Source organism: Eleutherodactylus coqui, chromosome 8 (assembly GCF_035609145.1).
Source record: "Eleutherodactylus coqui strain aEleCoq1 chromosome 8, aEleCoq1.hap1, whole genome shotgun sequence".
Taxonomy (NCBI): Eukaryota; Metazoa; Chordata; class Amphibia; order Anura; family Eleutherodactylidae; genus Eleutherodactylus; species Eleutherodactylus coqui.
The window spans coordinates 118,810,506-118,837,606 of record NC_089844.1 but is presented as its reverse complement, the minus strand read 5'-3'; the positions used below and the strand labels follow the sequence as shown (position 1 = coordinate 118,837,606).

Sequence of the window (27,101 nt, the reverse complement as noted above, 5' to 3'; positions counted from 1 at the left end):
TGTATTTATGGAGATGTTGCCGTCTGCGCAGATGAGGCTTGATGGAAGCGCTCTGCCGCGGCGCGCCGGGTATGAAGCACTGGGGATTGAGAGATGAGGCCGAGGGATCAGTATGACATCCCCGGCGTGCCAGCACAGATCACAAGAACACAAGTTCACACATGGACACTTCAAATGTCTGCTTTCCATAGAGTGAATGTAACGGATACCGTACAAGTCATCCTATCCACAATGATGGGACCTGACAAGTGCCAGATTACCAGGCATACACTGGATACTCAGGAACGGGTGTATGAAACTCACTTGGAACCGTAAAAAAAGCTTCAAGAAAGCCCAAAACAAAAATCTGTGACCTGAAGGGTGTACCGGCAGTGCTTTGGCAGTATACATGTAGTTAGTGCGCTGGCATACACGTCAAATGTATCCATGAGGCCTCATTCACCCGATGTGAAGCCAAAAACATGCAATTATGGCATTGGTCAGGCTGGCATATACCAGTGCACTACTATTCTTTGCTGCATAAAACAGCATAATGGACTGCACATTTTTTATTACATACATAGTATGTTAGGCTGAAAAAAGACAAATTTCCATTCAGTTCAGGCTGTTTGCAACCCCCATGTTGATCCAGAGGAAGGCAAAAAAAAGTTCCTTCCTCATTCCAAGTCTGGCAGTTGGAAGATCGCCGGATCAACAACCTTCTGGTTATGTAGTGTCTATATCCTGTAATAACATAGCGCTCTAAAAATACATCTAGTCCCCTCGTTAACTCCTCTGTCGATCTTACCATCACCATATCCTCAGGCAGAGAGTTCCACAGTCTCACTGCTCTTACAGTAAAGAACCCCTGGAGGCGTTCTACTTGCGATAAATGCCATTGTATGCCCATACAGTCCTCGTGTTTTGCTTTCCAGCAGTATCCACGGCCCGTCCTCAGTGTCAGCTGCGGGCGGGCCAGTCGCGGATCAGATGGCTTGGAAGCCGTCCATGCGGAATTTTGCAGCAAAATAGAGCATGCTATGATTTGTTTTCCGGACTAAAAGGTCCATAAAACAAATCTGCATACTTTAACGCATTTGCGGACACCCATGTATTCCTATGGGCAGCTTGATTTATGGATCTTCTGCGCGGATTCTGCAAATCAGATCCGCTCATGGAGATTGGGCCTTAATGAATGATGAAACAGGATCGTGGCTGTCCCTATAGCGCCCTTATCCCGCAGCAATTACCTCCATCTCGGCATTGTGTGCATGCACTCTCTGCAAGTTCTCTTCCACCTCGCGCAGACGCCGACTGAGCTGTGGCGTGTGCTCCGATGGAGTCAGCTCACTGTCGTAGGAATCCAGGATCGCCCTCATTCCATCTCGCTCCTGTACGCAAAAGAAAGGAAAACAGATCAGATATATAGCCAGAAGTGGAAATACAAACCTCTGGAAGTGTCATACATAATACATGCAGAGACCCTGCAGATGCCCAATAATGCTTACTGATCATAGATGGATTTCTAGAATGCGTTAACTCCATGCACTGCATAACTATATGAGAAAGTCTTGCTCATCCTGATCTTCCAGGTTCATGAGAACTCTAATATAGCCATAAAGCTCCACAATAACAGCAGATTAGTAAGGAAAATAGATCAAGAGGACCTTTGCACCATTGCAGATATAAAGGCAGTAAATACAGATGATGATAGTTTGTCTCATATTAAAGAATATACTCAACTTACTTTAATTTGCCTCCCCCAAACACACAAATACAATTCCATTCACCACAGCACAATGTACAATATGAGCAGATCCCATATCACTCTTTACCAGGTTGATGAACAAAATGCAAGAAATACAGTGAAGACTGACACAGACACAACAGAGTAGGATGGAAAAGTAGAATGGAGCTCTGTATAGCGATACAGATATAAGGCCTCATTCACACGGGCAACACAGTATCGCCGCGAGAAAAATCGAAGCAATATCGCTTCGTCTTCTCACGCGATTTTGTAGCACCATATGCAAGGATTTTTGGGGGGGAGGAAGCTTGAAATATAAGCCCTACCCCGAAAATCAGCCATAGCGGAAGAAAAATTTTTTCTAAAAAAAAGTATACATTACCTCTCCAGCGCTATCCGGGGCTCCGCTGCATCTTCTTCTTGAGTCCCGGCACTGATCATCCTCTCCTCTGGACGGGGATTGCAAAATCCACACCTCCTGGAAGCGCTGACTAATTGGCTGATGCTTAGCCAATCACAGCTAGCACTCACAGCCACTCATTCAATCACAGCCACTCATGGAGCGCCGGCTGTGATTGGCTGATGGTTAACCAATCACAGCCAGCGCTTTCAGAAGGCGGGAAATTTCTCAATCTCCAGCCAGTATTTGATGGAGAAGCAGTGCCAGGACTCGGGGTGAAGCTGCGGCGGCGTCAGAGAGCGCTTGCAAAGTGATGTATGTGGATAGGGCTTAGTTTAGGGCTTTGACAGTAGGATTTCCTACTGTCAAAGTTGCATCGCACCACATGAACATCACGTTTTTGTGCAATGCGATGCAACATAGAGGAAGGCTCCATAAAGAAACATGGGCTACAAAACCTCACGAGTCGCGGGCATATCAACAGACGCGTGAGGTTTTAGTGTTGGGTTGTCGCATGCTACAAAACATCGCATGTGTGAAGGACCCCATAGGAAAGCATGGGCTTTACACATACATGCGATTTGTAGCATTGTAGCAACGCGACTGTCACCCGTGTGAAGGAGGCCCAAATGCCACTTAGGATCTTATGAAAAGCTGGATGACAGATTCTATGACCTTCCTAATGGTTATCAACCAAAATAATTCAGAAGTGGCTGAGTATACCATAAGGACGGGAATTTGCTGCTATTTCTATTTATTGGATGGGAAAGAGAACTTTAAAAAACTGGAACTTTTCTAGGTGGTTTTACACGGGCAGACCGAACTAATCAACAATGAGTGTGTCGGTCAGCGCTTGTTGCTTTTATCTACAGGAGCTGCATGAGGACGAATGAGCGTTACTACGACCAATCCACCCCGTACCGCTATTAGCCATACATCTCCATATTTAAATGGAGCCTGCCAGTGTATGAAAGCAGTTTAAAGGGGTAGTCCAGGTATTTACTACTTATGACCTATCCACAGTATAAGTCATCAACAGCTGATCGGCGGTGTCACAGATAAGAAACAGAGAAACTAGACAATCGGCAAAAAAAAAAAAAAGTGTTAAGCAACTTATGTAGCTGGAGAACTTTTAATATGTTTAGTGTACAACATTTCTATCAATTAGTATACGGCATTGTGACTCCCCAGCAGCAGTATATTATGTGCACCTATTTAAAGAGTGACTGCACCTTCGTAAAGCTTTTGACTTGTCCTAGAGCCATATCTAAAGCTTGATCAGTGCTGAGACCCCCCACTGATCGCTCTAATCAAGGGGACGCAGCGATCACTGAGCGCCTATAGCTGTATTTGTTAAAGTTTAGTTGCTCCTGGCAGCTGAATAAGGGGGCTAGAAGTCTATGGACTTTTTTTTTTTTTAGACTTCAATGAGCCTGTCTTTACCTGTCAGGAACATCCGAAGAGTAACAAACACACCCGGAAAGGCTCAGCTGAGTGCTGTAGCCTCTTCATTTGAGCAACCAGTAAAGGTCTCGGCACCTAGATCCCCACTGATTAAAACTTTTGACATTTCTTTAAAAAGTTTTAGGAAAGTGCAGTTACTTTTTACCATCTGAGGCTTATAGGTCCCGCTTCATCACCACCAGGGGGGCCCAGTAGTAATTGCAGGGGAATAACTAGTTGGGTGGAGCTTGCCCCCTTAGAGTTGGTACCACTCTGCCTTGGATAGGGAATTTGGATACAAGGCTAGGGCGGTGAACGGAGTCTTTCCCCCATAAGAAAGGAAGACTATCCAGGACTCCGCACATACCTGGGTAAATGGGGCAGAATATTGCAGGGCCACCTCCACGGCTGCCACCAGTTCACTCTGGTCTTCGTTCATCCAGCTATCACTTTACCAGTCAGTATGGAACAATTTCAGAACGGTTTAAATCTGCATTGTCAGATATTACACATTGATATTGCCAAGAGCCGCGCAGAATGTCAGTTCGATTTAGCGTAGACGAAATGTGCTGCATGAGTCTTGTTGCTGTTTGGACTGAGCCCGGAGAACGTAGGCGCAGGACTTATTATTCCTGCAGCCCTTGTCCTACATTATGAGATACTTCCTGGCCCCTCTCCAGACACAGGCTGCTTTACAGCTTCCGAATATCACGCTGGCAATAGATTAGCTCTAGATTGGGCCTATTTAACAAATGAGCCCTACTAACATTTTACCGTTACTTAGCTTTACAATCTGTCATTTGCTAAAGCTGCGGCTCTGGAATCCCACCAAACGTCTCCTGCATTCCTTTAATCTGCACTGCATCATGCCCGCTGCCAAATGAGATTTCCGCAACGTAATCTTTGAAAAACGGTCACCTGCGCTGCTACTTAGAGCCGCCGTGACACCGAGACCCTGTCAACCATCTTAGCAGAACGGAAGGAGCCTACAGCTGTATTCCAAATAAGTTATCATCATGATGAATGGGACTCTTATGCTTTCTACTACAAAAAGGGAAGGAAAAAAAAACATTGCACAGGTTCTGCTGCATCAACAAGGTGGAAGGAATATTCCGAAGGCTGCCAAGACGGAGAGAGACTGCCAAAAGATTGCTCCGGCCTGTCTGCGGTTAGCGATGACTTGGATGATCTAAGCTGGGAGAAATCTGTCAGATAAGTGACATTATCAAACTTGTTTACACATAGGAGGCCTGGTGTTACATCGCTGATACATCTCCGCATCCCTGGTGGATTGCACTCCTTCATTTATCTGGGGGGTTTTCACAGCCGAGGGGGATCATGCAGCAGATGTAATCTGAAGGGAAGAGGCAATTTTCCTGGTTAATAATACAAGATCTACTGTCATCAGCCGGATGGGGGAAAAACATAAGTCTTGCTGCTTCTAAAAGCAAATCATGAGCTCTTACAAAGAAACTTCTGTCGGAGCTTAAACCGCAGGGAAGCACGGTTAAAGGAATCTGAGCATCTCCGAGGTCTATCTGATGAAAGCAGGAGATTTGTCTGCTAGATACTGCAAGTCCTGTAAACGTCTTTATTAAAAGGGGTTGTGACAAAATGTAAAAAATGTCCATAATGCACAGTATAGGGGATAAATGCCTGGTCGGCGGCGGTCTGACCCTTAGGATCCCCACCGATCATGAGAATGGGGCTCCTTTGTCCCCCACATGAAAGGATCAGTGGCTGCTACTGCTCCATTTATTCCTATGGGACTGTGAAAGAGAAGACAATAGAACGCTTGACTATCTCCATCAGTCCAATAGAGAGGAGCTGAGTACGGGATGGCATGCATGGCTGCTTCTCCATTTATATAGGGGAACACAGGTGGCCCCCTTCTCGTGATTCAAAGGGGTCCCAGTGGTTAGATCCTCCCACCACTACTGATAAGGTAATTAATCCCTATCCTATAGATAGGGTGTAAGTTTATATTTTGGGAAACCCCTCTAAGGTCTAACCTTAGGCCTCCAACAGTCTAGCTGTGCGTAAAAGTTGCACCCAAGTGGGCACAACTTACATCAGACAGCACACGCACACCAGTCCCTGTGCTGTCCAATATAAATGGGCGATGGACATTAACATGCATTACCATGAAACAAACGGGAATAGGAAATGCCAAGAGTATTTCATGCATACCAGCGGTCCGCCAGAAAAAAAAACACATCCATGTGCATAGCGCATAGGCCTATAATGGGGCTGTGAACAGTCCATGGATTCACACGACAGTCCCAATACAATAGAGTGCACCTAGTCTTAGGGTAACACTACACGTGGCCAATCCACAGCAAAATTTTGTGTCCCATTAATTTCCCAATATATCTCCGTGTTTAGCAGTCCATTTTTCATATACACAGTTCTAAATCATCGGTATATGCTTAGCTTTATATTCCCATATTATAAAGTATGACAAATATCACTAGGATATGCCATCACTTTATGATCAGTGGGGGTCTTATGTCTGAGACCCCCCACCACCACCACTGATCCTGAGAATGAAGGGACTGCAGCATTATTGCAGGGCTACATCCCATTAAACATTTTCCTTGTACAGTGACGCCCCGGTCACTCGGAGTCCCAGATATTAGAACCCCGCTGATCATAAAGTAATAATAATAAACTTTATTTGTATAGCGCCAACATATTCCGCAGCGCTTACATAGACAGGGGGATACAGAAAGACAAATAATACAAACATTACAGAACCACGGTTACATAGTAATCAGTTGATGGAAACAATAGGGGTGAGGGTCCTGCTCCAACGAGCTTACATACTACAAGTAATGGGGTGATACAGAGGGTAAAGGGGCTGGAGATGTGCACGGTATGGCGAAGTGTGAGCGATGTTATACACAGACAATGGTCAGACATTTAGCCGTGTGACGGCAGAAACGGTGTGACTGCAGGAGCGGTTTATGATGGCTAGCAGGGATTGCAGTCAGTAGGTCAGGGAGCATGTTATCAGGCGGAGTACAGAGAGGTTTTTTTCTTAGGGAATGCGGTATGCCTCCCTGAAGAGGTGCGTTTTTAGAGCACGCCTGAAGTTCTGCGAGTCCTGGATTGCTCGGGTAGCCTTTGGTAATGCGTTCCAGAGGACAGGTGCTGCTCTGGAGAAGTCTTGGAGGCGGGAATGAGAAGTTTGAATGAAAGGGGCACTCAGTCTGGTTTCATTAGCAGAGCGGAGAGCCCGGGCTGGTTGATGGATTGAGATGAGGGAGGCGATATAGGGGGGTGCTGCACTGTGGAGGGCTTTGTGGATGAAGGTAGCGAGTTTGAATTGAATTCTGTATTTAACGGGCAGCCAGTGCAGTGACTGGCACAGGGCAGAGGCGTCCGTGTAGCGGCTGGACAGGAAGATGAGCCTGGCTGCCGCATTCAGGATGGACTGGAGAGGGTAAAGTCTGGTGCAGGGGAGGCCGATCAGCAACGAGTAGCAGTAATCGAGCCAGGAGTGGATGAGGGCGACAATAAGCGTTTTTAACGTCTCCACAGTGAGAAAAGAGCGGATTCTTGCGATGTTCTTGAGGTGCAGCTGACATGTTCGGGCCAGAGATTGGATGTAGGGGGCAAAAGAGAGATCAGAGTCAAATATGACCCCAAGGCAGCGGGCGTGTTGTCTAGGAGTATAAAGTGATGACATAGCCTAACATATATGCCATAACCTTTTGGGAAATGATGGGAACACCACTTAAATGGAAAAATCTATCATTTGCGATTCTTGGAGTACCTTTTTAAAAAAGCCAGGTGAAGTTCAGGAGGATCGCAGTGTAAGGTGATTAAGAAATGTATAATATATAATATCAGAAATTGACACATTGCCAGTAGATGCTCCTTTAAGTCATCTGCCTTAGACAAATCACTTTTTGCCTAAAGGAATAACCTGGCAATAAGTTGATCACAAAATGCTCTGCTAGGAGTCTTAGCGATCACCTAGAGGAACCTAGCAGCAAGTGTATAATTCCCTATAGCACCCCCACAGGGAAAACAATGCATTACACAGTGCCTAATCATATCCCTGACCTGCCATGTGATACCAGGCCCTCCAAAGACAGACAAGCCGTTTAACGGTTTCCATCTCTGCTTAATAGAGGATCCTGAGAAGTGGACACCCCTCTATTAATTTAGAGCGACCTACAGTATAAAAGATTTTTGAGAAAGCCCTTTCCAAACTCCTTTATCTTATCACACTTTAACAAAGATGCTAGAAGAAATGTGGCAAGTAGGCATACCCTTTAAAACTAAAGTCAACGATAAGCAAATTTCAACGGGAATCTACATCTGACCCGCTTTTATCGTTGCATCGGTCGTCAGCATCTACTCTATACCATACAGGAAGTAATTGCCTAATAATTTATAGCAAGGGCAAGGAAAACGGGCACTTTAGCGTATGTAGCAGAAGTTAACAAGCCGTGCACAGAACATGACCTGTAGTAAAAAGTCAACGGCCTGCACTGCTCATAACCAGCAGACATGTCCTATGCATTGTTCCTTCAGTTCTGCAGGGGTCAAGCGGTCAAATTTACACCAGACTTGACCCAAGTGCGGAGTCAAAACTCCTGGCACCGGAGGCTCACAGCTACCTCAAGTCTTATTCTCAGTTATTGCAATCCCAAGTCCCTATAAAAGCAATAGTTATGGTTTACTGTGTGCTAAAATGCCCCTTCAAGGCAGAGTGAAAGGCGAGAAAAGCAAATTTATCATAGAAATAAACTGAGTGTACAACGTGGACTGCCATCATTCAAAGACGGGGCATAGCCGTAAGAAGAATGTTCACGGGAGGCAATGACTTTACATTTGTAGCATACTGCCACAGGGGCAAGGTCAAGAAGTCTGCTACGGCAATCATTTCTAGTTTAAATACGTTTTTACTATATTAAAAAAGCTCAGAGAAATATAAAACTATAAAATGTGCCCTGTTCTGCACAAAATAATCATAAAAAACCCACAAGCTGCATCTTCAATAAATTGCTCGAGTACTAGAATGTACACTAGTGCATTGTGGAGGACTATTATTTCTTCTTCATCCCAGACTGCTGCACCGTACTAACATCACATAGAAGCAGCAGCAGACACTGATCCAGCAGGGCGCTACAGCTAATGGGAGCGCCTGAGAGCCAACAGAAAGGCAGTAGCATCTTACATTTACAACTGGATCTGAAGGAGTTGACAAACGAGTTGAGAGATCACTTCAAGTAACGGCGGATCCGGAGAGGTGAGTATGGGGTCTTTGGGGGGCGCCGTGACGGACTCCGCTGCGATATTCCGCTGGCGGAGTCCGTCACGGCCGTGGGCATGAGGCCTTAGTGGTACAAGTCTTAAATGCTAAGACTTGATTTGCAGGAGTTCTATCTTCCAATAGGTGGCGCCGTACTATTTTCCTTATGCATATTAAGTTTCCTAGAGGAGCATGCATGGCTTTATACATCTCCTCGCACCTTTTAGGTGCTCTCCATAAGGAAAGCTGTACCCCTCCTGACCCACGCCATTGGTTTATCACCCAGCCAGCAACCTACTGTACGCGGATGAGGGACAAAACCCCCAAAATAGCTGTCTGTACATGGTTACCTTCAAGAGAAGATTCTGGCTTTGGCTTATATTTTCAAGCATTGTTACAAGGCTTGCTAAATGAGAGCTGACACTGACTTGCAGGAATGCTGCCTTTGATAGGTGGCGCTGTAGCGGCATTGTTTCATCTTCCATTTGCATAGCCACTTCATCAGGCATAAAGTACATTGCTCTAATTTGATCCATGCGGTAGAGAACAGCTCCGGCGGTATATGAAAGGTTATTTTGAACAGTGAGTATCGGCTATAACGATTATGACATCAGTGTGAAAACTCGGAGTCACAAATCATTAATGACAGAAATGACTCCGGCACCTGGTCTAAAGATATCAGAAAAGGATTTCCATCTAAAAATCAGAAAAATCCCTATGGTACAAGCTTTTGAGTTGTCTCATTGTCTTCTGTGAGATTGTGGACAATCGTATTCAGTGCAATGTGGGCCAGCAGGATGAAACCACTTGTTGGAGTTGTAGGGTCAGTAACAATCACTGATAGGACCGCCCACTGGACTCCTGAGCATAGACAGAGCAGGGATTTAAACGGGTAAAGTAAAGTTCAGACAAATGCACGTGGCTGTATTTTTAGGCCGTGTGCTGTCCACGTAATCCACATACAGCATTCAGACTCAAAGGGGTTTATGTGAAGAGCCTCGTAGAGTTTACATATGGATCCTTAGTCTACAAGAAAATATCATGGCATGTCCTGTTCTCATCCGTTTCCTTAGACTAGAATAGGACATGCAATTTGCAGGGTCCATGTAAATCAGACAGAACACAGATGGGTTACCTTTTAGCACAATTTGTATTATGTTTGTGTGCCTTTGACCCAAAACTGAAACTTCACCCACAAAGCCATATATCTATGTGCTCATCTCCTTCTACTGTGCATCATACTGTCCCAGATAGAACAGTATGTACAAAGTGATGGGTTCCCCTTTAACCACATAAGGACCAAGCACGGAAAATATACGGCGCTTGGTCCTGGGCTTTAATCACATCCGATAGCAAAAATACAGTATGGCGTTGAAGCCTTTGCTCCTACAATCAAGTAGGAGCAGGTCCGGTCCTCGGCTGTTAGTCACAGTTGAGAACCTGGAGGAGAAGGGATAAGCAGTTTTTAACTACCTCTGCCTTCTTTCCCGAGTACATAGCCCTCAATGAGCGCTACGTGCTAAGTGGAGGTGTTTGTTCCACTACGCGACACGTCGATCACAAGACCGCCGGGTCCCCTGTTACAGCACAGCTGCAGGGTCCTAGCAGACCCTGATCAGCTCTGCCAGTCACTATTGTCAGTACAGGGGGGTGTTTCCTCCTGTAACGGAGGCTCCTATGAATGCTGCTCCTATGCATGTCCCAGCTACAAATCGAAAAGTATAATTAAAAAAAAAATAGGCAATGTGAATGATGTCATGGGGGTCATAGATAGTAAAAAGAAATCATTACAAAACAAAGTAAAACAAATATAAACTACAGAATAAAATAAAAAAATACACATAAAAATGAAAATGACCCAAAGCCGTCGCCAAACAAAACAGTCATTGTATGCGCCCTGTAATCCATACATATTATATATCACCATGTCCCAAACAAAGTGGGGAACCCATTCCCACTTTATTTTAGCGTAAATATACTAAATAAAAAAAAAAAACTATATCTATAAATATTTTAAAAAACACTTTATTTTTATCCACAATTAAACTAAAAAAAAAAAACACGGGAAAAAATTATTTTTAAAAAACAGCCCTATATGTCACAGAAAAAAAAAAAATAATTTTGGTAGCTGAAGGGGGGAAAAATAGGGCAGTAAAAGCACAACATGGGTAAAAAGTGTCTCGTCCTATAGGTATAAAACAGCCTGGCCCTTAAGGAGTAATCCCCCTAGGGGACCACAACCTGCGATGCTTTGATCGCTCCTGCAGTATAATGTAATGCCACAGCATTACATCATACTACAATCTGACAGACAGTCTATCAGGCCACCCCACGAGGATGGCTTGATAGGCATACTGCCAAGACAGCCCTGGGGCCTTTCAGAAAAATACTTAAAAATGAACGACATTCCGCCGTTTTTTGGTTTTCACATCTAACCTGTGAAACGATGTGGTATGACCTTGGAAAAAATGGGTATATCACTTAAAGGGGTTTTCTAAGACTAAGAAAAAAAAGAGAGGTAAAGGTCACATGAGAACAGAGGCCGGTTACACTTTTTTTTCTAATTCTTGGAAAACCACACACAAAAATGTAGTGCCTAATAAAATACATTACTAAAATCAATATCATTCCATATTATTCTACAAACACAAAAAACCTCCATTGGTGACCATTTTCTTTTCAGTCTGGACAGTAAGGCCTCCTGCACATGGGCGGGTCGGACCCCAGTGCGGGATTCCCGCAGTGGAGTTCGACCCGATACCCGGCCGGTGACCCCAGCTTACCGATCTGCCGTCTTCCTCCCCTGCTGCGAATGTGCCTCCGGTGCACATGCGTAGTACAGAGGATGTCGGGCCATCGCTATGGCGATGGTCATGGGAGCTGTGTCATTCTGCAAAATGGCCGCGAGACGGATGGCTTCCATTGACTTCAATGGAAGCCAGCCGTGCGCAGCCCACACAAAATCGGAGCATGCTGCGATTTCCCCCCTCGCAAGCGGAAAATCGCAAAGGATTTCCGCTCGTGGGCATGAAATCGCGTTCTGCCATAGCATTCTATGGGCGAGACTAGTTGCACAACCCGGAGGTGGAATCCTGCTCTGGATTTCACAATGCAAACCCGCCCGTGTGCGTGAGGCCTAAGGGGTGATCAAAATCGTGGCTGTCTGCATAGGGTTGCATAAACCAATACAATCCTATGGCAGCGTGCAACGGCAGAACTTCGTGGTGAAATCCTGCTGCGTAATTTCCGCCCATCTGCATTCGGCCCAAACCTGCACTTTAACTGCTGCTGATGCTCAACTTTGGTTTAAGACATTGTTTTACGCTAATGAGGTCACAAAGTCTCCTAATAATCACTGATGACACTTAAGGCTTGACGTGAGGGACAACGCATAGCAAGTACAACATTTAGACAGATGGAAAATGCAAAGGAAAGGAAAAAAAAAAAGAGCAAGCACGAACGAGGAGCAAAGGGGCAATGCGTAATGACAAAGAAAGTGGGAATCAGAGACGTATTTTAATTGAAGTGGCTTTAGAGTTGGACTGCGGGAAGGAAACTTGGCCTATAGAGAATACAAAGCAGAAAGTCGCAATGTGCTGGAGGGTCGCTATCTGTTACAGCTCATCTAAACAAGACTAAAAAGGGCCTGCAGATGGAACGATCACCGTTAAAAAAAAAAAAAATTCAAGAGCAAAAGTTATAGACAACTGTTTAGTCTAAACGCGAGCCAACGACGAACGATCATCATTCACTGCTCATTAGTCGCTCATTATCTGCAGGCATAAAAATCATCGTTGGCTCGTTGAGTCGTCGTTCAGTTTAAAAAGCGCTCGTTTAGTCCTTCTCAGTCACATAGGGTTTAACTGGGGGGGGGGGGGGGGGGGAGAATCCCCAGCGCGGCTGTCAAAGCCACTGCAAAGGATCATAGAAAGCAGGCTTATACAGCGAATGTGAAAGACTGAGCGATTCTGAACGATTCTCGTTTGAACGAGTGAACAATGTATCTGCCTGTCTAAACAGGCTGCATGAGAGCGAACGAGCTAGCGATGACGTCACTCTCTCGTTCAAACGATAATCGGCTCGTCTAAAAGGACCCCGAGTCTAGAATGCAAAAAAAAAAACCTTTTCTGGCATATATTTAACCTGCATGCCTATGTGACAGGACACAAGGACAGGACAAGTTACACAAGCATTATGTTGTGGGGTTGGAATAGTACAGCAAGCACAGTCTCATTCAAGAAAATGGTGCTGAGCTTGTTGTACCATTTTAGGCCACTACATAGTAGACAGAGCTGTGCTAGTAGAAGCGTACATCGGTTGCAGTGTAAGTGAATTAATTCATTACCTGGAGTCATGAAAGAGGGGGGGGGGTGCCAAGCTGTGAAGTCATAGCTTGTATATCACACACATTCCTGTGTGCTTTATACTCCACTCTTGCCGCTTACTGGGCATGCTCCCATGGAATTTTAGCTACTTCACTAGCTATGACATTAGGAGGCATGAGGGTTGTCAATAACACAAGAATGGGTGTTATTTGCAAGCCATGTCTTGTCTTTGTGACTGGTCATTGCTGCACCTCCCCATTGACACCACATGGTTAATTTACATATATTTGGTTTCCTTTAAAAACACAAACCTTAAGATTTTAGCAAAGATATGGTTGAAATAGTGTTCAAGAGTCCCATTCCACCATGTGCTTGGTGTAATGCTGCAAAAACAAATGCCAAGTTCTCTCTAAATTAACCCTGCAGTCCCAGGACTAAATTAGTCCAGAGACCATTCGAGGTTTTGGGATAGTTATATCACCTCCTGCTGTTCTGCTCCCCACTCTTCCACTAATTTGCTTGTTTCTGGGGAACTCTTCCTTCATTCTTCAAATATGGACGCAGAGTTTCTTAGACTATCAATGTACACTGATCACTGGTTGGGCATCAGTAGTCTAAGACGCCACAGGCTGCTCTGACTGGCCAGCACTGTTCACATGACCAGCACTAGCCAATCCAAATGCAGAACTCATGTGTCTCACTACCGATGCACTGTGTGCATCTAGTACCGACAGGACTGTTGTGGCCATGCTCTAAGAATGAAGAGAAGTCCCAGTTGGAAGCAGAGCTGCAGCAAGTAAAATAACTCCCCCATCTCCAGTCTCTGGATGATTTTTTGTAATGGGACTAAAGAGTCACTTTAATTTACTTCAGTAACCATGATAGCTCTTAAGGGGTACTGCTTCTCCTTGTGGAGACTACAGGCATTGCTCTCTGGGAAAAAAAATATGCAAATTAGCTTTCTACAGGAAAGAAGAAAACAATCTAAAGCCGCCTATAAGATAGTTAACCTGTATTTTAAGGTCTGATACAGAAAAGGGTCTTGAAACAGGACTTGAGAATTTAGACAGACCAGAGTCTCCACCAAAAGAAAGACCTCCCATCTGTAGACGGTTTTGTGAATTTTGCCCCTTGCCAGTACACAGAAGACGACTGACATACCGTAAGCTCTCGGAGGTGCGTTTCCTCAGTACGTCCATTAGATGTATAAAGTCTTACAGTCCAAGAAATTAAGATTTCTAGACTGCAGACAACTATACTAATTAACACCACTTTACATAGAACAGTACTGATATAGTTCAATTTCCCTCCTCATAGAATATAATGCAAAATAGACTAATTCTTCCTTTAAGGGGACCCCTAGGATTATCAGTAGGTCAGAACTATATTAAAAGCTACACATAGCCCGATCTAAGGAACACAAATATTTGAAAATGTGCCTGAAAAGCAATTACAATGGGAAATCTTTGCGGCTCCTATTCTCCAGGCCAGTCTGCAGAAATACAGCTGCTGGAGTGCGCTTCAATGGGGTATTTAATTGTTGCGTAAGTGTCTTTCTGAGACACACGACTCCCTTTCCTTTGCTTAAAGAATCCGGCTAATTAGCAGCAAAGCGGAGAAAAGCATGCAAAATCAATAAGGGAAAAATTAAAGTTACAAATCTAAGTGAAGCCTGGCGCGATCCCTGGCGAGAAGCTCTTCCTGGGGTAAAGTTTATCTAGTGTCATAATTTTATTGAAATCCTATATCTTGCTATTGACTTTTATGGTTTCAAGCAAGATACCAGGGTTATCATTATTGGAAGCTCAATGCTGCTCTGAGGGACACGAAGAGGGCCTCTCTCTACCCGGCCCTCTAAACAAGCTGTAATTGCCTGCTTTATTGATCAATAAATCTCCAAAGTGCCTCCATTCACCGGCATTATGCTTCATTCAGTCCACCGCTCTGTATTCAAGGGAGGTGGGGGGGCTTTAAGACAAAATAAAGGGATGGGGCGGGGGGGAAAGAATTGTTTTGTCATTAGCCCGTATGGCGGCAGGACAGCACAATCTGCTTCTGGTAATGGATTTTCACTTTCTTTATTTCTGAAGGAAGGAAAAACAAATTCTAAGTTGCTGTTCTGAATCATGCGCACCTCACTCCAGAGAGTCCGTCTGTATTACAGCGCGGCTTCCAACATCCAGGGGTCCTTTTACGGAAAAACAATTTCTTCCAGATGACGAGAGCCGATCAAAGAGATTGGCGCTACTTGGTGTGGCTGTCACACAGGGTGATTCAGACTATTAGGGCACAAACGATTATTCGTCCCCCATAGAGTTTTATCACAGTTGGCAGCATGTCTCGCGTTCCCAAGGGAACGTCTTCTACCAATAATGACTTTTTTGGTGGTGCTGCATAAAAGATACGATCAGACGAACAAGCATTTGCGTCACCTTCACGTGTCTCAATGGGAACATTCTTGCTTAAGAATCACGGCTGTGTAAAAGAACCTTAAAGATGGCCATAGATATAACATAGGTATGTTCTCCAACACTTCAATTAACTCATCAAAAGCGGGATTCCCATCTTGGACTTTTACTACATAGAATGTGCACAGGTTAGGCCGTAAAAGTCAAATAAAGGTGGCTTCATGTTTGGGATCCACACCTATTCTCTAGTTGTGGACCCCACCGCCCCGGCAGAGTTATAGGAGGTGGTCGGGATGATGGAAAGACAAGTAGGCTTAATAGTAGTCTATGGCTGAAGCGGTTCAGAATAAACACACTTTGAAGTTTGCTCGTTTGCCTTAGGTATGGAGCTCTTAAGTTAACGAGGCAGACCATGCCTGACTGACAGCGCTTTCCTTGCTTGTTCATAGGGACAGAGCAATCTGTCTACATGCTACGGACGGGTTGAGGTTAGTGTGACCGGCCTCTAACTCAAGAGCCCCGTTCCCAAGGCACTCGACCAAACTTCAAGGTGTGTTTATTCAGAAACGTCATGTCATTTCAGAACATTACATACTAGCAGGCACTGTGCATACGTGCGGTTCGGGCAGCATGAACCCGGTGACAGGTTCCCTTTAAACGGAACTTTGAATCATTTTTTTACGTTGCATTTTACATAAAACATTTTCTAAAGTTAAAAAAAAAAAAAAAAAGTTGTGTTTTTTCCTTTTTGAATATTATTATAGAACAATTTTATATCCTTTATCTGATTGCTTATATAATATACCATAAGACTGGGCTTCCATGCTGTGGAAACGGCGCACAGTCCAAATCTGAGCCACCCGTGTTTGCCACTGGCAGCACATCTTTGCCGGTAATACTGCCAGGATCTTGACTGCATGTGGCTTCCCCAGCATGGAAACCCTGCCTAATTCTTTAGTATTGGCTGGCAACGTGTATGACCACCTTTAGGGCATGGACACACGGATTAAAAAGTACAAGCAACTGAGTGAAAAAAAATGAACGCTCAAGTAACTGCTGCTCATCGACTAAGAAAATGATCTCCAAAAAGGAGAGGGCCTAGAATTCCACTTTATAGATGAAGGGAAATAAGCAGTTATCGAACTATGTTGGTGGCGCTTATTTTAGAAGGCATAGAAGTCTATAGGATCTAAACGATTTTCTGTTGTCTCCTATGAACATATGGTAAAACATTGCCTTTTTGATTTCATGACCCTACAGATATGATGAAGGAAGGACAATAACTGATGACCAAATGGGCAGGCATATGGATACCTAAAGCAGATCTTCAATATGAGGACCTCCAACAGACAACTTCTCATAGCTATGCTTCCTAGCCATCGTGATTAACAATGGACTGCTTCTGGGGGTACTGCCTAAAAAAACACCTCATCTTAACATCTCCCTTCCCAGGCCTTGGCAATGAGAAGCTAAAGAAATTATTAATCAATGCTGGCAGTCAGTTTTAATGAATTCTCTGCAGTGCTTGAAATATCAACTTTTTCTCTCATTAGGCTCGGAAAAGCTCTGATAATTAATAAAAGGAAAATAGACGTATAAGGCAGTATGATGGGGGGCGGGGGGGGATGCGGGAAGTGTTTGCAAACCAGATGTGACTTTTATATCAATCAGCCATTATTCTCTATTCTGCGGTTTCTCCACTCAAATAATTACTTCAATAAGTGCACAATAGAAAGACCCAAAATACAAATATAAAAATAAAAGGCATCATCTCTCTGTGTGCGACATAATCTGCACTTGTGAACACAATACGCTTCTGAGAAAATGCTTCTCTTTTATTGAAAGCTATTGATCTAATCTCGGAGAAAGACGTTACCCGGCGGTGCTATGTATGTAGAACACAATGTGTGGTGGGAGTGATGTAGGACAATCAGACAAGGCGTACATAAGTTTAAGGGAATGTAGACGACTACAAAAAGACCATAAAGAGGGTCAAACATCTACTTCACTTCCGTACGAAAATAATTCAAAGTTATATTATTGTACTTTACAAATCCTTCTATAGATGTGACAAGACTGAAAAGTACAGGCTTCAGATTAGCTATTCAATGACGCAATTGTTTCTGTAGGTTTTTTTATGTTGAGAGGACAGAGTTAACCCCTTTGCATTGTAAGATGATGGTCTCATGGGCTCCATTTTTAAAATAGACACATAATGCAAGAGAAAAGTTTGATGCGGTGTAATCTCACATTTAAAAGTTATCCAAGTCCCCCAAATTTTGATAGAGCAGGCCAACTATTGTATGTGCATAAGGGCTCCCAACACCCATCATTTGTTGGGAAAGATAGCGAGCAGGCAGGTTGAATTCCAACGGCCAATCCTTTTGCTCTCCTTTGAGAAAGGCTACTGCCAGAACTATTGGGTTGCGTCTTTCTTCTCTCCCTGCATGGAAAACACATGAATGCTTGGCCAAATCAAGCGTTCATATGTATGTCGGAGTTGGCAAAGGACTACTCAACAGCTATTGAAGGTACAGTGTTTCCACCAAAACAAGAGACAGTCTTCTATTAATCTGTGCCCCCAAAAAGGTGGTAAGGCTTATTTTTGGATGGTCTTATTTTACTTACTTACCTAGAAGGCTGGGTCCAGGTCCCCTTCCTCTGCTCTCCAGAGTCTCGGCGTGGTTCCTGCAGTCCTTGGCCGCCCACACAAGATCCTGGTTACAGGGTTCATTAATCCCGCCTTCACGAAGAGATGGCTGTGATTAGTTCATCGAGCGCTGTATTGTTTGGTTCATTGAGCACTGCCCAGCCAATCACAATCACCACTTTGTGGAAGCGGGAAGTATGATTTGGCTGATCCTCAGACTCAGCCAATTCATAAATTCGCCTCCACCATTTTTGATGGCTGCGTTTGGCATTCCGCATTAAGCAGCTAGGCTAATCAATGCAGAAATCGAAGAACCAATCACAGGGTTTATTTTCAGGGTAGGACTTATATTTCAAGCACACCTCCTACCCCAATTTTATTACAGATGTCTGGATAAGTCCAACCCACCATTAATTCAGGCTCTTGGATCAGCGCCCAGTTTATTCCATAGTTAATGCAGACCTAAGACCAGACCAAAAAAACTAAATGACTTACCTCTCTCTCCTATTCCAGGCACCAGCCCCACTTTCCCTGCACTGGGTTCCGGCAAGGTAGCAGTAATGTAAAGAGGAAGAGGAGCTGGCAGCAGTCTCCTGCTAGTGGTGCTGCACTTCACCCTGACAATGGGAGGAGTCAAGACACAATGCATTGTGGGCATTGGGACTTAGCGCAGCTGCGAGTAATATGGCAGAACATGTCCATTGTAACCGCTCTTAGAGCCTCTTCTAGTAATGAACTCTTCCATCACTGATGGAAGCACTTATTGTAAGTCAAGCTAAGCTATGGAGAAACTTTTTTTTTTCCAATAAAACTGCGCACCCTTCTCAGCCGTAAGAAGGTGACGCTCTAGGTGGGTGCTGACCTTTGCCTTCCCTTATCCGAGCAGTGAAGAAACCTTTAAGAACAGGCTGAAGGTTCAGTGCTAGCATAGATGCCTACACTGGCTCCAAGATCAACATGGCCACATGGTGAAGTGATACTAGAACCATGGCCTAACCAGCTACGGTATATAGCACATTTATACATGTGAATATAATAAACACTCAATACAAATCGGCAGATAACAGCTCATAATTTGTATGGGGTTGCATTTATGTACATTACTTAGGATCCCTTCCTGTCCCCTCAGTAAACCAAAGAATCTAAAGTCAACTTTTGTTAAAATACTACACAGCAAAATTGGTAAATTTAGTTTGCACCAATAATTTGTATCCCAAAAACTGGGACCCTGGTCGAATGGCCAATTTAATATCCTCTAAACCCAGCCAAGAATTTTACAGCTTATTTTCTCTACGAGTTATTTCAGTAGTATCATGCCGCGCACAATCTCCACTCTAACTTGGAGTCTTCCGTCATGATAGAATATTATATCCGGCCTGTCAACCATCCTCCATACAGCTGTCCAGAGCATGCCACTAACTTTATTGGCTCTCCAAAGAGAAAAGTGCTCTCCGTTCAATCATGCTGCTTGGTTAACTCTGCTAAAACAAGCACCCTCGCATATAATACATATTTATTACTATTTATCGAAGCGTTCTGCTCCAATAATAATTGCTTCATTATGGACAGCGGCAGAAATCTTTCTGATGAAGAGCCGTCTGCTCTGGAATGCACAAGCAGCCTCCTATCTCCTTTCCAATCTACGGAGGCTCAAGCCTGGATAATTCTAGCTTTTTAGGATGCCTTAGAATGACTCTATTACAAATTAAGCATTTTATTCTGAAATATATACATTTAAAATAATTGACAATCTAAGAACAAATTGGGATGTGTCCACCTTTGTTTCGGGAATGCATCAATATACAGAGAAGGAAATTGGTTACAGCACTAAAAAAAAAAAAAATTTGAATCCTACTCAGCGCTGCTATAGATGTGTGTTATATGTAGTGGAACTAGGCGTGTTGTGTAAAGGTCGTTCTCTCTATGCCGTTCCTGGTAGGATGTCAGAGCTGTGGTGGATGCTCTGCCAATCAGATGTATCCCTATGAGGTAGAAGACAATTTTCCTAATTTTAGGGGAAAAAAACTTCCTTCCCGACTCCAATCTGGCAATCAGAAAAATCCCTGGATCACCGACCCTCTCGAGTAATCAGTGACTATAACATGTAATATTGTATCACTCAAGAAAGGTGTCCACCACATCCTCAGGCAGAGAGTTCCATAGTCTCACTGCTCTGACAGTAAAGAACCCCCTTCTATGTTGGTGTAGAAACCTTCTTTCCTCTAGATGTAGAGGGCGCCCCCTTATTACAGTCACAGTCCTGAGTATAAATAGATGATGGGAGAGATCCTTGTATTGTCTCCTGATATATTTATACATAGTTATTAGGTCTCCCCTCAGCTGTCTTTTTCTAAACTAAATAACCCTAATTTTGATATCCTCTCTGGGTATTGTAGTCCGCCCGTTCTATTTCTTAGTTGTCACCTTTGAACCCGCTCAAGCTCTGCTATCTCCTTCTTAAGTATTAGTGCCCAAAACTGTCCCCAATATTCCATGTGTGGTCTGACCAGTGACTTGTAAAAAGTAAGAACAATGTTCTCGTCATGTGCCCCCCTAGACCTCTTTTAATGCACCTCATAATCCTATTTGCCTTGGCGGCAGCTGCCTGACACTGGTTGCTCCAGTTAAGTTTACAGTTAATCAAAGCAAATCCTCTGGGCAGGAGAAACAAAGATGACCACACCAACTTCTCTGACTCAGAACAGTAGAGTTGGAAGGGACCTTCAGGGTCATAGGGTCCAACCTCCTGCTCAATGCAAGATTCACTAAATCATCCCAGACAGATATCTGTCCAGCCTTTGTGTGAACACTTCCATTGAAGGAGAACACACCACCTCCTGTGGCAGCCTGTTCTACTCATTGATCACCCTTCACTGTCAGAAAGTGTTTTCTAATATCTAATCTGTGTCTCCTCCCTTTCAGTTTCATCCCATTGCTTCTAGTCTTTCCTTGTGTAAATGTGAATAGGGCTGATCCCTTTACACTGTGACAGCCCTTCAAATATTTGTAGACAGCTATTAAGTCTCCTCTCAGCCTTCTTTTTTGCAAGCTAAAGATTCCCGGATCCTTTAAGCGTTCCTCATAGGACATGATTTGCAGACCGCTCACCATCCTGGTAACTCTACTCTGAACTTGCCCAGTTTGTCTATGTCTTTTTTTAAAGGGGTTGTCCCGCGCCGAAACGTTTTTTTTTTTTTCAATAGCCCCCCCCCCCGTTCGGCGCGAGACAAACCCGATGCAGGGGTTTAAAAAAAAAAATCGGATAGTACTTACCCGAATCCCCGCGCTCCGGTGACTTCTTACTTACCTTGCGAAGATGGCCGCCGGGGTCTTCACCCACGGTGGACCGCAGGTCTTCTCCCATGGTGCACCGTGGGCTCTGTGCGTTCCATTGCCGATTCCAGCCTCCTGATTGGCTGGAATCGGCACACGTGATGGGGCGGAGCTACGAGGAGCAGCTCTCCGGCACGAGCGGCCCCATTCAGAAGGGAGAAGACCGGACTGCGCAAGCGCATCTAATCGGGCGATTAGACGCTGAAATTAGACGGCACCATGGAGACGAGGACGCTAGCAACGGAACAGGTAAGTGAATAACTTCTGTATGGCTCATAATTAATGCACAATGTACATTACAAAGTGCATTAATATGGCCATACAGAAGTGCTGAACCCCACTTGCTTTCGCGGGACAACCCCTTTAAGGTGGTCTAGAGGGTCATTTTAAGATTCCAAAGTCCTTTTTCATGTAACTTTTACCCTGTAGTTTCCCATTTAGAATGTAACAATGACCTGTATTTTCCTGCCCATGGGAATAACCTTACATTCATCAGTGTTAAACCTCATATGCCACTTTTCTGCCTAAGCCTCCAAGTTCTCCAAGTCCATGTTTAACAATATGTTCTCTTTCGTGTTAACTAGCTTACATTCTCATATCATCCGTAAATATTGATATTTAATTTACATTTTCTCTCTGGGGTCTATAATAGAGATGAGCGAACGTATTCGTCCGAGCTTGATATCCGTGCGAATATTAGGGTGTTCGGGATGTTCGTTATTCGTAACGAACACCATGCGGTATTCGGGTTACTTTCACTTCCTTCCCTGAGACGTTAGCGCGCTTTTCTGGCCAATTGAAAGACAGGGAAGGCATTACAACTTCCCCCTGTGACGTTCAAGCCCTATACCACCCCCCTGCTGTGAGTGGCTGGGAGATCAGATGTCACCCGAACATAAAAGTCGGCCCCTCCCGCGGCTCGCCTCAGATGCCTTGTGAGTTAGATGAGGGACAGTGCTGCTGGTACCGGAGCTGCTGTAGGGAGAGAAATAGCAGTTAGTGTAGGCTTCAAGAACCCCAAAGGTCCTTATTAGGGCCACTGATAGCTGTGTGTTGGCTGCTGTTAGCAGTGCCTTTTTTTTTTTCTTCTCAAAATCGCCTCTGCAGAGCGTTGCACCCGGCATTAGGGACAGAAGTGTTGGATAGGCAGGGAGAGTGTTAGGAGTGAGTGTAGCCTTCAAGAACCTCAACGGTCCTTTCTAGGGCCATATTTAACCGTGTGCAGTACTGTCCAGGCTGCTGTTAGCAGTGCTGCATTTTATTTTTTTTCTCAAAATCGCCTCTGCAGAGCATTGCACCCTCCATTGATACTGCAGGGAAAGAATTGTGTAGGCAGGGCCACAACACAGTTATTATTCATTGAATATACGCAGTGGGTCCTTTTGTTGTAAAAAAAGGGAAAAGAAATCTATTTGTCCTGCCTCTGTCCGTCCTAAGGGCTGTGGACACGTGTGAGCTGCGTGTACAACGTTAAAAAATCAGACGCACCCAGCTACGGTTTACTGCTGGCTTCGCCATTTGCTTTCCTTAATTGGAAAAAAAATACCTGCTCTGCCAGAGTTAATAACTCTGCTACCCTCAAGTTCTGTGACACATTAGCAGGGCCACAGCACAGTTATTAAACTTAGATTATTCATTCACTAGAGGCAGTGGGGCGTTTCGTTTTCAAAAAAGGGAAAAAATTATATTTGGCCTGCAGTCTTGCGCCAATTTATTTCCTGCCTGTGAAATCAAATCACTGGTAATACAGCATGCTGAGGGGTAGGGGTAGGCCTAGAGGACGTGGACGCGGCCGAGGACGCGGAGGGCCAAGTCAGGGTGTGGGCACAGGCCGAACTCCTGTTCTAGGTGTATCGCAGCCGTCTGCTGCGCGATTAGTAGACAGGCACGTTTCTGGCGTCCCGACAGTCATCGCACAATTCATGGGTCCACGCGGGAGACGGTTATTAGAAAATGAGCAGTGTGAGCAGGTCCTGTCGTGGATGGCAGAAAGTGCTTCGAGCAACCTATCGTCCAGCCACAGTTCTGCGCCGTCCACTGCTGCAAATCCGAATCCTCTGTCTGCTGCTCCTCCTTCCTCCCAGCCTCCTCACTCCACTACAATGACACATGCTCAGGAGCGGGAACACTCCCAGGAACTGTTCTCGGGCCCCTGCTCAGATTGGGCAGCAGTGGTTCCTCTCCCACCAGAGGAGTTTATCGTCACTGATGCCCAACCATTCGAAAGTTCCCGGGGTCCGGGGGAAGAGGCTGGGGACTTCCGCCAACTGTCTCAAGAACTTTCTGTGGGTGAGGAGGACGATGACGATGAGACACAGTTGTCTTGCAGTGAGGTAGTAGTAAGGGCAGTAAGTCCGAGGGAGCAGCGCACAGAGGATTCGGAGGAAGAGCAGCAGGACGATGAGGTGACTGACCCCACCTGGTGTGCAACGCCTACACAGGACAAGTCTTCAGAGGGGGAGGCACGGGCAGCAGCAGGGCAGGTTGCAAGAGGCAGTGCGGTGGCCAGGGGTAGAGGCAGGGCCAGACCGAATAATCCACCAACTGTTTCCCAAGGCGCCCCCTCGCGCCATGCCACCCTGCAGAGGCCGAGGTGCTCTAAGGTCTGGCAGTTTTTCACAGAGACGCCTGACGACCGACGAACAGTGGTGTGCAACCTTTGTCGCGCAAAGCTCAGCCGGGGAGCCAACACCAACAGCCTCACCACCACCAGCATGCGCAGACATATGGTGGCCAAGCACCCCACAAGGTGGGACGAAGGCCGTTCACCGCCTCCGGTTTGCACCCCTGCCTCTCCCCGTGCCCCAACCTGCCACTGAGATCCAACCCCCCTCTCAAGACACGGGCACTACCGCCTCATGGCCTGCACCCACACCCTCACCTCCGCTGTCCTCGGCCCCATCCACCAGTGTAGTTCAGCGCACCGTCCAGCCGTCGCTTGCGCAACTGTTGGAGCGCAAGCGCAAGTACGCCGCCACGCACCCGCACGCTCAAACGTTAACCGTCCGCATAGCAAAATTCATCAGCCTTGAGATGCTGCCGTTTAGGGTTGTGGAAACGGAGTCCTTCAAAAGTATCATGGAGGCGCGCTACTCAGTTCCCAGTCGCCACTACTTTTCCCGATGTGCCGTCCCAGCCCTGCACGACCACGTCTCCCGCAACATTGTACGCGCCCTCACCAATGCGGTTAGTGGCAAGGTCCACTTAACAACAGACACGTGGACAAGCACAGGCGGGCAGGGCCACTACATCTCCCTGACGGCACATTGGGTGAATTTAGTGGAGGCTGGGACAGAGTCAGAGCCTGGGACCGCTCACGTCCTACCCACCCCCAGAATTGCGGGCCACAGCTCGGTGGTGGTATCTGCGGAGGTGTATGCTTCCTCCACTAAAGCACCCTCCTCCTCCTCCTCCGCAACCTCTGTCTCGCAATCAAGATGTGTTAGCAGCAGTGTGTCGCGCGGTGTGGCAGCACAGCGGTGGGCAAGCGTCAGCAGGCCGTGCTGAAACTACTCAGCTTAGGAGATAAGAGGCACACGGCCCACGAACTGCTGCAGGGTCTGACACAGCAGACCGACCGCTGGCTTGCGCCGCTGAGCCTCCAACCGGGCATGGTCGTGTGTGACAACGGCCGTAACCTGGTGGCGGCTCTGCAGCTCGGCAGCCTCACGCACGTGCCATGCCTGGCCCACGTCTTTAATTTGGTGGTTCAGCGCTTTCTGAAAAGCTACCCACGCTTGTCAGACCTGCTCGTAAAGGCGCGCCGGCTCTGCGCACATTTCCGCAAGTCCCACACGGACGCTGCCACCCTGCAACATCGCTTTAAGCTGCCAGTGCACCGACTGCTGTGCGACGTGCCCACACGGTGGAACTCTACGCTCCACATGTTGGCCAGACTCTATGAACAGCGTAGAGCTATAGTCGAATACCAACTCCAACATGGGCGGCGCAGTGGGAGTCAGCCTCCTCAATTCTTTTCAGAAGAGTGGGCCTGGTTGGCAGACATCTGCCATGTCCTTGGTAATTTTGAGGAGTCTACCCAGGTGGTGAGCGGCGATGCTGCAATCATTAGCGTCACCATTCCTCTGCTATGCATCTTGAGAAATTCCCTGCAAACCATAAAGGCAGCTGCTTTGCGCTCGGAAACGGGGGCGGGGGAAGACAGTATGCCGCTGGATAGTCAGGGCACCCTCCTGTCTATTTCTCAGCGCGTACAGGAGGAGGAGAAGGAGCATGAGGAGGATGAGGAGGAGGGGGAAGAGACAGCTTTGCCCGCTGCTGACAGTACACCGGCTGATTGCCTGTCATCCTTTCAGCGTGTATGGCCTGAGGAGGAGGAGGAGGATCCTGCAAGTGATCTTCCTAGTGAAGACAGCCATGTGTTGCGTACAGGTACCCTGGCACACATGGCTGACTTCATGTTAGGATGCCTTTCTCGTGACCCTCGCGTTGCACGCATTCTGGCCACAACGGATTACTGGGTGTACACACTGCTCGACCCACGCTATAAGGAGAACCTGCCCACTCTCATTCGCGAAGAGGAAAGGGGTTCGAGAGTGTTGCTATACCACAGGACCCTTGCGGACAAGCTGATGGTAAAATTCCCAGCCGACAGCGCTAGTGGCAGAAGGCGCAGTACCGAGGGCAAGGTAGCAGGGGAGGTGCGGAGATCGAGCAGCATGTACATCCCAGGCAGTGCAACAGTCTTTAAGGGCCTGGACAGCTTTATGGCTCCCCACCAAGACTGTCACCGCTCCCCAGTCAAGGCTGAGTCGGCGGGAGCACTGTAAAAGGATGGTGAGGGAGTACGTAGCCGATCGCACGACCATCCTCGGTGACGCCTCTGCCACCTACAACTACTGGGTGTCGAAGTTGGACACGTGGCCTGAACTAGCGCTGTATGCCCTGGAGGTGCTTGCTTGTCCTGCGGCTAGCGTCTTGTCGGAGAGGGTGTTTAGTGCGGCTGGGGGAATCATCACAGATAAGCGTACCCGCTTGTCAACCGACAGTGCCGACAGGCTTACACTCATCAAGATGAACAAAGCCTGGATTTCTCCAGACTTCTCTTCTCCACCAGCGGACAGCAAGGATACGTAAGCAATACGTAGGCTGCACCCGCGGATGGAAGCTACGTTCTCTCTCACCATCCAAAACGGGGACATTTCTGCTTCATCAATCTGTGTCTAATATTCCTCCTCCTCCTCCTCCGGCTCCTCCTCCTGAAACCTCATGCAATCACGCTGAACGGGCAATTTTTCTTAGGGCCACAAGGCTCACTCAAATAATTTTTCTGAACAATTTTTTAAAGTTTCAATGCGCTTAAAAGCGTTGGAACTTTAACTTGAACCAATTTTTCGTTAAACTGAGCTGCCTCCAGGCCTAGTTACCACTTAAGCCACATTAACCAAAGCGATTAATGGGTTTCACCTGCCCTCTTGGCTGGCCATGGCCAATTTTTGGGATGTACATTAGTACTGTTGATACAGCAATTTGTGGGCCCTCGCCTACAGTGTAATCAAATGAATTTTTAGCCCACCTGCATTACAGCTG

The 27,101-nt window shown here is 46.1% G+C and overlaps 1 protein-coding gene across 1 annotated transcript in view; it reads right to left on the bottom strand.

Moving 5' to 3' along the window:
* Positions 1–27,101, bottom strand: part of MAD1L1 (mitotic arrest deficient 1 like 1) — a 714,648-nt gene that overhangs the window by 476,486 nt on the left and 211,061 nt on the right. Inside the window, exon 12 of the mRNA XM_066576313.1 lies at positions 1,230–1,370. Within this exon, the coding sequence (XP_066432410.1) occupies positions 1,230–1,370 (141 nt within the window). The remainder of the gene's footprint in view (positions 1–1,229; positions 1,371–27,101) is intronic.